Genomic DNA, 12,724 nt, shown 5'->3' on the forward strand with positions numbered 1-12,724 from the left:
GTCACGTTACTGAGAGAGGACAGAGAAAAAGCAAAGCTGACACCATAAACTCAAGAACGCTTTATAGCTTACTATTTACTGGAGGCATTTCGATTTTAAAATGTGAAATCCACAGAATTATTCATTGCAAACATGCAAAAATATATCTATCTATCTACAGTAATCATCCTCTCATTTTCTCTCTCCAACATCTTCAAGTGAAAATCTAGGTAAAATACAGCAGCACATCAATACACACTCCCTAGCTTCCAAACACATTATTATTTTGACAACCCGGTTTATACAAATTCCCCTGTACTGTAAGTATACAAGTAGCAGGATTCTTAGTGCAGCAATGTTACACACTGTGCTATCGAGTGGATATATACAGCCGAGGCAGACCAGGACTAAGAACTTGGGAGTTTCAGAACTGCTGTATGGTACCATGAATTTTAACACACTGCCAAGTCATCCTGTCATCTGAGCTAAGTCAGTAGGTTATTATTTAGTTTAATATTAATTGTTCAGGGCTGAACAGTCTATCTAACAAGGCAGAATCAGATGGTCCTATTCACACACACACACACACCTACTGCAGCAGCCTTGTTGTCTGGTTACTGGTCTCCTGTGTGTCTCACTCAGCCAGAGAGGAACCCAGCTCGCATGTATTCTTCATCAGCTTGTTTAGCACTTACCGAATCACAATTCTCGAGTGAATTTACCAGCTGAGCATTCTGGCAGGAGAGGATGGATCCAGCCAGGGTTAACATGACACACACCGCAGACAGCAGCATGAAAAAGGTGATCTGTCAGAAAAAAAGGACATCATTAATATACATACAGTATAACTAGGGCTTCTGATTTTCTGTGTTTTAACCTGACTTTTCTACTCTCCTTTAAGAATTCAATTGATCCCTGTTAAGCCATTTGTGTATCTCAATCACAACTGAGAAACATGTTAATAGTAAAATTGATTTAATTTACAGGTGTTTTTTTTTCTTTCTGTGAAACAAACCAAATTGGCCAAGGCTTAATTTTTGATTTACAAGCAGGACGTACAAACTTAATAATCTTTATTAAAGCTATAATGAAAAATAAAAGTATTTTATGTTGGACACACTTTATTACAATCATTCTGCGTGACTGTATTTACGTTAATAAAGAGGAGGTTCTGCTTTGAAATGAAAATACGATTTACGATTTAAAAAACCATTTAGTTAAATTAAATCAATTTTACTATTAACACACAAAGCAGACAGCAGCATGAAAAAGGTGATCTGTCAGAAAACAAAGGACATAGTTAATATACAGTATAACGCAGGAGATATCAAACGTCTCCCGCTGTTAAGCATTTTGGAATGCTGATTTGCTGATTGCAACCATTTATTATTATGTAGAAGCGCCATGATTATTTACCACAATACTTATTTTTTCAGTAAGCATGGTGAACAGGTAATGAGATTTAAAAGCAGGGGTTAGATTTGGAAGGAAAATCCTGGTAATCAGGAGCTGTGGCTTACTGAGATGGGTTGAATTCCTAGTGTCTTGTAGCTTTCAAAAATTGCATTATTGTACACGACTTATGCTGCAAACATCACATACTTAAAACATGATGGTGAATAGCAATCCTATGGTTTTAACGTGGTTTACCTTTTACACTATATTATATTAGGATTTTAAAACACCAGCCCAAATTCACTTGGAATTTGCTCCAAGTTTATTCTTTTACATTTACAAATCAAGTCTTGATTCATGAAGAGGTCTTTCCGCCCCATCTGTGAAAGCTGGGCCTTTACTAGTTTCTTTTTGAAATCATGCAAACACACACTTTGACACAAACAACATTCACGGTTCATTAGTAGCAGAGGAATTAAACCACACAGAGTATAATGATACAGCCCTCCTGTAAAGGGTGGTCCATGAAAGGTCAGGATTGAACGCTGCCAAGTACTGTGAAGAAACTGGGCACCCATCCACATTCTACTCAGCCTGTGATTAGAAAAGGATCTTCAGTTTCTTGTATTAATCAGTTTTACAACCGTTCACAAGGACAGAAATTATATATCGCCATTCTACTGTGCGGTAATTTTAAATAGCAAATTCCCTAATTCTCAAGATTACTGCGACCCATTTCTGCTAAGCATACATGTTTACTGAATGACCCCCTGCCCATGTGTGAAAAGGGAAGCCTATAATTGATGGGCAAGTGGATGAAGCAATTTTCCTTTAATTTAGCACACTTATCAGCACTGTTCTCTGAAAGCTTTTCGTTGCACAGCTTGACATTGTATTTCAAGGTTTGCAATTTCCTTGTGCTCGGTGAAACTAAACTGACCTCTCTCTCTCCCCATAAAACATACACTTTGTTTTACAGCTTGCAATCCCTTCAATAGACCAATACAAGAGATTCAAGCATTTGAATCATAGCTCAACTGAAAGTGGGTACTCTTAAAACTGTCAGCTATTCTTCAGCATGTCAACTTTATACAGTTCATCTGGTGCAAGCGATTCAGATATATTTTTAACAGAAAAATACTACACTTTGTAGCTTATGATTTTAGTGCTTTAGGGTGGGCTTTGTGAGCTTCCTCATAAAGCTCCACCCAATGGACCCCAATCTACATCTCAGAGAGCCCTGCTGTTCAGCCCAGGGCCTGTCTTGTAAAGTGGAACACGCTCCTCTAAGGACAAATGCACTGTTCTTAAACTATTAAATACATGAACTTACTGTATCAGAAAATTACTGGAACATGGTCAGTAGTAAAACAGCTACTTGTAACTATGTTATACTATGTTATATATGTTCTACAGTATGTTGTTACAGAACTTAAAACTGTATCCTACAAACGTACCAGTGGGCGAAGTACATTTACTGTAGTCAATAATAGAATATTGTAACTGCTTGACATTTAAGGGGGTAATTAAATAAGTACCTGTATCTGAATTGTATTCAAACAAGTTATGATCACCAATCTGCTTTAAAATGGGAATACAGCACTTGTTTTTTATTTGCAGCTGTAAATAATAAATTGCTTAATAAATAAGAAAGAAATGGAGAAAGATACCAGGATGTTATCGTTCTTTACTTCTATATTTTCTCCTGGCACACTTCTAAAATCATGGACTGTTTGTTCTGCAAATATTCTTTTTTAAAATTAATTTATTTCTTAAAGCATGCACCGTTTTAGAAACCAAATCATTTTTTTTCATAGCATGCAGGTAAGAACCCTATAATAAATGGAATGTGAAAGCAGATAACTGTGCCTATTTATCATTCCTGGAAACTCATCATAAATCTATGTCATAATTTAATATGATTTTGGCAGCCAAGGGAATTTCAGAAAAGAGCAGAATGCACCTCCAGAACAGAATCCTACTTTTCTATCTCAATTTTAGCCAGCTGATGATAAAAACCATGCATAAAATACTGTATACTGAAAATAAATATTAACCTGATACAAATAACAAGAACTGAAAAAAAAATGTACATATATCAGAACTAATTTCCAAAGATAATCCTGCTGAGAAGGCTACAGACAAATACAACCATCTAATCACATCAACACATCAAGTATAATGTATGTAACTGGACATTTTCTTTTGCAATTGCTATAGAATACCATGTTAATCAAAATGCAGGTGACTACAGTAAGGACAATTATATCCTGAAAACAATAAAGAAACAGGGAGTGTGATATTAAGGACAATGCTATTGCAGTCCTGTAATGGAAAGTACTGCGCTAGTCACAGTTCACCTGCTAAAGCATGAGCTACACACACAGAGCAAGCAGCCCCCACGGTCTCCCATAATAAACATCACAATAACGAAGGGTAAGAAACAGCAATGCAAGCAGTGACACTTTTATTAGTTTGTATAAAAATGGATTACGTCTTATCATACAGGTATCATGCACCTCATTCTAATTGGCAGGCAGCAGGCTGGTGACAGAAAAGGCTATTCCTTGCTATAAAAACAATAATTATATATATGCACCATATATTAAAAAAAAAAGGAATACAGAAACCCTCTAAAATATTTTCCAATTGTGCCATGTTTACACATCACGGTACAGAACTCCACTACAGGTTTATAGAGCACTACAGAATGTCTTTAAAGATTATCTCTCTCTGAAAGCAGCTCACAATTCAAATAAAACCACTCTTTCAGCTTAAAAAGAACAGCAGCATCAACCATGACGATAAATAGGATTGCGGTATAATGTTCCAAAGTTTATGTGGCATTTGTTTTTTCAGTTGTGGTACTACAAACATGTTTATACAATTCGGGAAAATAAATATAAATTCCTCCCGACTACTGATTGTGAGTTGATTGTGAAATTCTTCCATAAAAAAAGTATTTACAGCAACCTTAAAATGCAAGCCATTGTTCTGTAATGGTCTTATGCAATTTGGGTGTCTCCTGTTTTTCATGGACGATGCAGGTAATCAAATATGCATCATTCAGAACACAGTATTATGCAGCATTTTGGTTGATTTTATAGAACAGGCTACAAAGTGCCCATGAAAAGGCAATAAGGGACAAAAGTGACACAGCTGGTAATAACTAGCTCTGATTAGACTTGGTACTAGTTTATCTTTTGAATCCACTACATGTAGATTTGCTGTAACTAATGCAGTTACAAGAACACAGTACTTAGCATACACAAAGCCGCTTCAGATAAAATGAAGCAGAACAAACTGTCAGCACTCTGCTGCTCCTGAAGGATACTGGGGCAAGCAGGTTTGAAAGGTTTTCTCATATACTGTACTGCATAAAGAACAATGCATTGTTAGAAATGATTTATTATCTTGCATGGTTGCTTTGAGTTCAGGTTGCACTGGAAAGGGAGAGGTCTCTACATATAACAGCACTGTAGTTCGGAAGCAGTCTTGAGCACAGTTCAGCCATACCTTTAGCCTCCAGCTGACCTTTTTTTTGGAGTGATAGGCAGGGGACAGAATCTTGAATAGCTATCACTAACCTTTTGATCTATGCAATGCCTCTTGACATTCCTGTTGACTTCGGAGGAGATAATCAACTGCTGTCTTACGAAACACTGGAGACTAGAGATCAGTCATAAAGTATCCAGCATTTATGCTTGACAACGGCGAGTTTAATTATTGCACTCGAATACTGCACAGAATGACATACCAGACTTCCCAGTATTTTACAGCAATAAAGATAATTCTGCACGGTAACACTTCTTTAGAATGAGTTGTCTTCACATAGACACAAGGATGTTTACTGTTATTTTAGTTTGCTAGCTGGCTTTGTGTTTGTTTTCACTGTGGCATTGCTTCATTAACAATTATCCTTTGAAACGGTTGGCGTTTCTATTGTTAGTGCCTCTTGGGAAAATAATTTGTTTTGCCTGGCAATTTCCTATAACATGCGTAGGTCCTAAATTACAGGTGCTGTATTGGCTATGCGAGAACATGTGGGTTTGTTTACTGGTGTCTCTGTGTACCCCTGGCTGCACATGATTCTGTGCTGGCGTGTGTCTGGGCATGCAGTAGAACCGTGTATTGTACTGTATGTATCGGAGTCTGGGAGGTGTGGAAATTAGTTCAGAATGCGTAGTTATTAGCATGTTCTTACTTCTAGAGTAAGTGAATCCTAAGGGTTTATATTTGGGCAAATACAGTTTGTTTGTTTTTTAATTTAAAAGACTTAAGTTTTATTGAAACACTGAGCCTGAAGACGCAATTTTAATAATAGCTGGGTCCTTACAGCAACTGGCAATTTAGTATATTGGCATCATACACAAGAATCGTAGTTACCACGTGGCATCCGATATCACTGTTAAACAGCAAGTCATTAATTACAGGAACTGCATCATTTGCATTATAGAGAGGGGCAGACCATGGCAGGTATTAGTCTAGGGCATGAAGCTTTTAGTTGCAAATTTAGTCTATTTAACATTGTACTTAAAGCATTGCTTGGCTTGCCATTTCACTTTCCCAGTGTAGCCAAGACAGTGAGAAGATATCGGGTTTAACAATAGTTGCTTTATTTACTGGGGTTCAGCAATATGTCTGTAATCAATTATAATATCACACCAACATGTTTACGTCAGTACATGAGAAGAATGCCTGAAATGAGAAAACCTTCCCCTTCCTTAGCTCTGTCCAGAGGTAAGCTAGAATTGAATTGATGATGAAATTGTCAACATTTGAATGTATGTCCATGTAGGCTTATTCTAGGGGAGAGTCAAACCTGAAAAATAATCTTGAGTTTTACTGAAATAAAAGAAAATACAGTATTGTATGAACCCGAAAGGTTCTGCATTATCTTGTATGTTAATAAATGCTGTCGGAAATCACATTAAAACCTCACTGGACTCCTAGGTCCCAGTCTGAGGCAACGTATAAATATATGTTTTTAAATAAAAGTCCTGTTATCATGTATTCTTCAGCACAACAAAAAAATATTCAGGACAATGGGTGAAAAAAAAGGTACATTCCAAGAACAATTCTTTTTTTTTTTTTTGCATTATCTATTTTTTTCCTCTGAAAGAACAGTGGCTCTTTACAATACATAACTGAAATCACCCACAGTGTGGAAAGATGCATGCCTTGCAGTGATTGTCTGGGTGAACAGCATTAAAATAAATAAGGCAATTATTAGCATTGTTGTTCTAGCATCATACATATAGTGCAGACTACAGGCAAATACACACTCTGTACAGCTAATAGCATTATTTATATAAAAAAATAAATGCCAAGAGGTCAGCATGAGTACTCAGTTGACACGTGTACAGCACTTGTTCTGCATTGCCGTAGTACATACTGAAACACCTCAGCAATAGCTACTGCTGCAAAGCAACCATGTATCCAGACAAAGACAGCAAGCTATACTACAAAGCCTAAAAGAAACACCAGATTTCTACACCTAAACAATAAACATAACGCTTAAAAGATACAGCACCAAAAAAAAGGAGCTAAAGCATACAACCTTGGGGGCAAAAAAAGAATTAGAAAACTAGATATATGCTATATATTACTGTCAGCTTACTACTACTATGTAATAATTATCACTGAAAGTATGGGTGTGGGTTTAGATTTATACATTTCAAAAGCTATATATTTGAGAATATGTTTGTATTATAAGATTGCATGTATGTTATTTAAAAATGTAATAAAAATATTTCTATATAAAAAAAATTAAAAACTAGAAAACATTTCACCAACAAATTACTTCCACAGTGCTGAAAAAACAACAGATGCATATTTTCACTGAAATGCTAATTTCCTTTCTTATCACATTAAAACTGAAGAGGTGCATTTGTCAATTGTAAAATCGCCAACAGGACACCTGTCGCAGAAGAGCACTGCTCAGCTCTGTCAAAACCAACATGCTAATTATTGTGCTGACGGATCATTAGCATTTCATGAGTAACGTGTCACTCTCAATTTCTGCTGCAGCCTCAAAGCTCATTCAGAACAAAGCCAGGCGTGAATGAACCCAGTAAACCCTCAAAACATGCCGTTTCACATTCGCTGGTAAACTGGTACTTGCCAACAAGAAAAGGAAGAAATCAAGAATGATCCAATAATTTTTCCTATAGTACAGACTTGATGGGACGGCAGTGAAACCCATCCTGGAATCTTTTCAAAGTGTCGCATTGTATTGCAGGTCAAGACTTTCTAAAGCTCTATAAAGCAGTCTACAACAGGCTGGGTGGCTTTCACTTAGAGAAGTTTCTGAGTAACACTTTAGTTCAGGTATCCGCTATCCCTGATTATAATCAATCTATAAACATGGTATTAAATCATACTACTAACAATTATAGAATATGATGAAATAACAAGACTATTAGACACTTTTGTCATTTTTTTTTTTGCTATTGGTTATAATTAGTCTTGCTACTTCGATATTAAATTGGTAAAGCCTGTTAAACGTCAAATTCCCACAAAATATGAGTCTGAAATAAATTTACATACAATAAAACGTTGGTAAAACCACTCTCTATTTTTTATTTTCTGTTCAACTATCTAATGTTTTGTTCTGTGCATATTATTTTTACTCGTAAATTTATGCTATAAAGGTCTGTGTAATACACTTTTATATGCTGCGTTTACTACGGTTTATTTGAGACAATTTATAAAATGTATAGCTCAGCTGTGACCAAACGTTATTTCAATTAGAATGTTGGTAACCACGGTTTTATATGATAACGGGGTTTCGCTAAATGAGACGTTTTTCAATGGCATAAAAAGTCTTTTTCTTTTTTTTAAAGCATAAAAGGTTGATTTCACCCACTCTGCTTGAATTGAAAAATAAGGATAGAAAAAAAAACCCTGTAAATTCTTTCTAAAATAAACGTCGATATTAATCATCGATTTGGCAAAAAAAATTAAAATCGAATAGTAGCAAGCCTAGTTATAATCAGTTATAACAAATAGTCTGTTTTTTTATTCGCTCTTTTCTTTCTTTTTTTAATAAAAAATTCAATTGATATTGTTTGTTTACTCGTTGCAGTCTTTACTTGCTTTGACAGACGTCTCAAAGGAAAGAATTATGCTCAAATCAATTAACTGTGCATTTGAGCTATGATAAAGTTGTTAAAATGATATTACTATCCTCTGAAAAGGCCTGTTGAATAAAAAAAAACCCAGAATGTTATATTGTACACTGTACTTGAACACGCTGAGCATCCTTATGTAAAGGAACTGAGAAGGACATCACCATTAGATAAGGACCTTGTACCGAAGCAAACCAATGATTCTCCAGAACACACAGCCCTCAAAATGCTAAACTATTAACACAAGCAATGCTTCAAACATCCCCCCCCCCCCCCCACCCCGTATTAATGGGATTCAGTAAGTGTTTCATTTCATTAAACTTTAGCTTGCTGTACTGACACCACTTAAACAAGCCCTTAACAACGTGATTTCTACCAGCTTATAATTCAGAACAGTGAAGCACCCCATCTCCGGCTGTTCAATGCATGTTAACTGAATGCCAGTTGCTTTGTAATCCTTTTAACAGAAATGTAAGATAACAAGGTTTACCTGAAACTACGTCCCCGACTCCCATAACACTCAGCCTCTTTGAATGGAGTTACACAATCTAAGCACTGGCATTATTGGTACTAACTCAATGGCTTGCCAGCAGTACTGGAACAAAACCAAAATGTGCCATGTTTGACCTTAACTGTGGTGCATCTACAGTATAACATTCAATTCAATTGTGATGTATCGCTCCTTTGGGAATGCAGGTGTAACGGCATTGCTTTAATTACATGTCTAGCAGTATAACTTCAAGGTTGAGGTTATGCACTCTTATACTGTGGCTGCATAATAAAGTAATCCTCTGTATCCTCTGATTGGGTGAAAAAACACAGAGTATAGTATGACATTACAGCTTATTAAAACATACCAAAAAATAAATAAATGACTGCCTTTTTCTGTATAAATCAAGTTCAGATTTTCATCAGGGTTACAGTGAGAATGTCAGATCATGTGCATGCTACTGCTATCCAGGACTGGGGTCAATTCCTGTTTCCAATACCTTTTTAAAATGGAGTCCCAATTCCAATTCCACCTCCCAGTCCCTTTTAATCAATTCCAGCACATTATTGATCAAAATTACAACTAGCGGTATTCTGTTAAAAGGAGCTTCTCACAGTGGCAACTAATCACTTAAATGTAAATAACTGTTTGGCAATTAAATTAGCTTCAAATGAAAGCAGTTGAACAATCACAATTGTTATGTCTCTAAAACATCAATACCTTCAAATTGGATCTTCTTTATACTGTATATAACAGCTGTGCAGCATATTGGTGCCTGTGTGCTTCGTGCATTCAGCAAACTTGTTCACATCATGTGGCAAACATTCACTGAGACATGAGCACTGCAGACAGTGTCATTAAAGACCTCTCTCACATTCCCATATGGGAGGACTTGCCAAATGAAAGCTTTTCTTCTGGGGTTCATCTTGTTATTATCATCAGCTTTCCTTTTAGTTATGTTTTAAGCACTCAAACACAATATTGACTTCTTTGGTGTGCAGTATCCAAGGCTGGTCTCACACGAACAGTGAGAAGCTGAGAGATAAAAGGGTTTGCTTTTACTTTTAGTGACAGTAAGTCTAGATAATACTGTACTTCAAAGAAAAATGTACAGCTAACCCCAGATGAAACAATATCTGTAGTAACTGTGTTGCCATTAGGAGCATCAGTGGAAGATGAAACTTGAAGACATTTAAAGGTTTACTCAATGGCCCACGTGTCTGAAGTCCTCTGTTCAAAACACCGTTGACACTAATCTTTAGGGGTTAAACAATTGTATATAGATGAATCGTGACACATGATTTATTATAATGTGTTCTACCCTGTGTCAAATTTAGCCTTTTAACAAATAGTCCATCGTTTTATCTTATTGCACACCAGAGAAAGTAGTCTCATCAGGACCATCACATTTGTTGTCAATAAATACAGTTTGGTATTGTGATACGTTATCAAATCGAGACTGTAGTGTGTTGTTACATCTCCAATTGTGGGACTACGTCCTCTCATAAACGTCAAAGTGGGGAGTATTAATCCATATTGAATACCAAAGGTATCAACATCAACATTGTTCCTCTATCTATCGATTTATCTTACCAATGTTTTCCAGCCTGTGCATGTTTTAAATAAATAGCGTGAAATAAATAAAACAGATTAAAAGCAGCAAATGTATCAGTCCTTTAGTACCATTAAACACAATTCCTGCATTCCTGCATTGAGTACATTTCAATATTTTTTTTCAATAAGTCGTTAATCCTCGGCTCAGGACTCAAGCAAATTCACTCAGCCTCCCTCAGGACTCATTAGATTGACCCATATGAAGTTGCAGTATGATTAACCTGTTCTCCTAAACTTTATAAAATATCAGGGTCATGACCTCTATCCGTTAAAACAATTGAGCTCAGCAGATACCCACTGTAGCTGTAATGAGTTTTGGCCACAATAGTCACATTACCTATGCAAGCATCGTTCAAGGTTGTAACAGAACATTACAGTACTACCTGTATGGTTTTTTTGTTCTAGTATAGTTTGACATAACACCCTAAATGTACATTATAAATGACAGTACAGTGCTCCCTCGTTATAAAGGTCTTCTTTATACTGTGGTGCCGGTTATAAGGCACTACAGCTACAGCAAGGCTTGCCAAATAATGCCATTCCACCAGCACTTGCACTCTCGGATACATATTATAAAATACATGAGGGAGCCCTGTCGACGACAAAGTCGATTCATACTGTATCTAATCTACTACAGCCTTCATTCTGTTGGGATAGTCAACTGTACAGCTTGTACTAAGACCTCTACAATTATTATTATTATTATTATTATTTTTTTTTTTTTTTTAAAAGAGATCCATGATGTAGCAAGCTCACATACAGCAAACGGCCTCAACATTCAGATGACGTCAGGTGGTGTTTCATCGTCAAGGGTCGCCGGTTTCCCGGAGATTGCACCCATTCTTTCTACTCAATGAGTCCTCGTGATGTCAGATGACAGATCGCGGTAGCAAATGGGATTGAAAGCAGGCCCTTGGGCGCCCGCAGAAGCGGACTGTAATAAAGATAATAGTATAAGAATATAGTAATAAAAATGAAATGAGGCATGCATCTTAAAGCCGAGAATCTCTTTGCTCAGCAGATGAAAAACCCTCACATACGTTTTGAAGCATGAATCTCAAAGTGGAACCCTGATGTTTTCCGTCCTCCAAGACCCCACTGTCTGCAAGTTACATAAATGCTGCAGAATTTACTTCAAAAGTAATTAGCTTCTTCCCCTGCGCCTGAAGGGGCAACGAACATAAATTGATTGCAGTGGTACTGAAGTCCCCTGGAGGCTGAGAGTATTACTTCTGGTGACCTTTCTCAGAAGATCAGATCATTCTGAAACACACAGTGTGAAATAAACAGAATAAAAAATATTTAAAAAAATACATTTAATAATATTTTCTATTGTGCAACACAATTCTATCCCAGAAAGTCAAAGAATAATAATCATAAACAAATTGAATAGAATGGATACCCAGTTTCCTCTCAGTAGATTTTAAATATACAGTGGTGAGCATAAGGGCATCTCATTAACTTTCAGTGACACTACTTTAAATGAATATATATATATATATATATACATATATATATATATATATATATATATATATATATTAATAATAATAGATGGGCTTTAGTGAGTTACAGGAAAACAATTCCCAAGTTACAGGAAAACAATTCCCAAGGCTCTAAATCTGACCTCCTTTTCTTTCCCTCCTCCTCCCCCTCCTCTGATCTCTCTATCTCTGTTCCTCTGGAATCTACCACACTCTCTCCCTCTTCCTCCGCTAAGAACCTTGGAGTCACCCTGGACCCCTGCCTCTCTTATTCCCAGCACATCTCCACTCTGGCACGCACTTGCCGATTCTTCCTGAGCAACATCCGAAGAATCCGACCCCTCCTCACCAACTACGCCACCCAGCTCCTGGTCCAGGCCTTGGTGCAATCCCGCCTAGACTACTGCAACTCCCTCCTGGCTGGCCTCCCTGCGTCCGCCACCCGTCCGCTCCAGCTCATCCAGAACTCCGCTGCCCGCCTGGTGTTCTCTCTGTCTCGCTTCTCCCATGCAACTCCACTACTCCGCTCACTCCACTGGCTCCCGATCACCGCTCGCATCCAGTTCAAGACTCTTGTACTAACCTACAGATGCCTTGACCAGACTGCACCCAGCTACCTCCAGACCCTCATC

At 37.1% G+C, this 12,724-nt stretch overlaps 1 protein-coding gene across 3 annotated transcripts in view; it reads right to left on the reverse strand.

Moving 5' to 3' along the window:
• Positions 1–12,724, reverse strand: part of LOC117428196 (protein ENTREP2-like) — an 81,589-nt gene that overhangs the window by 19,118 nt on the left and 49,747 nt on the right. For all 3 annotated transcript variants that reach the window (XM_058995245.1, XM_058995246.1, XM_058995244.1), the window contains exon 3: positions 675–785. In XM_058995245.1, the coding sequence (XP_058851228.1) occupies positions 675–785 (111 nt within the window). The remainder of the gene's footprint in view (positions 1–674; positions 786–12,724) is intronic.

The sequence above is a fragment of the Acipenser ruthenus genome, chromosome 21 (assembly GCF_902713425.1).
Source record: "Acipenser ruthenus chromosome 21, fAciRut3.2 maternal haplotype, whole genome shotgun sequence".
NCBI lineage: Eukaryota > Metazoa > Chordata > Actinopteri > Acipenseriformes > Acipenseridae > Acipenser > Acipenser ruthenus.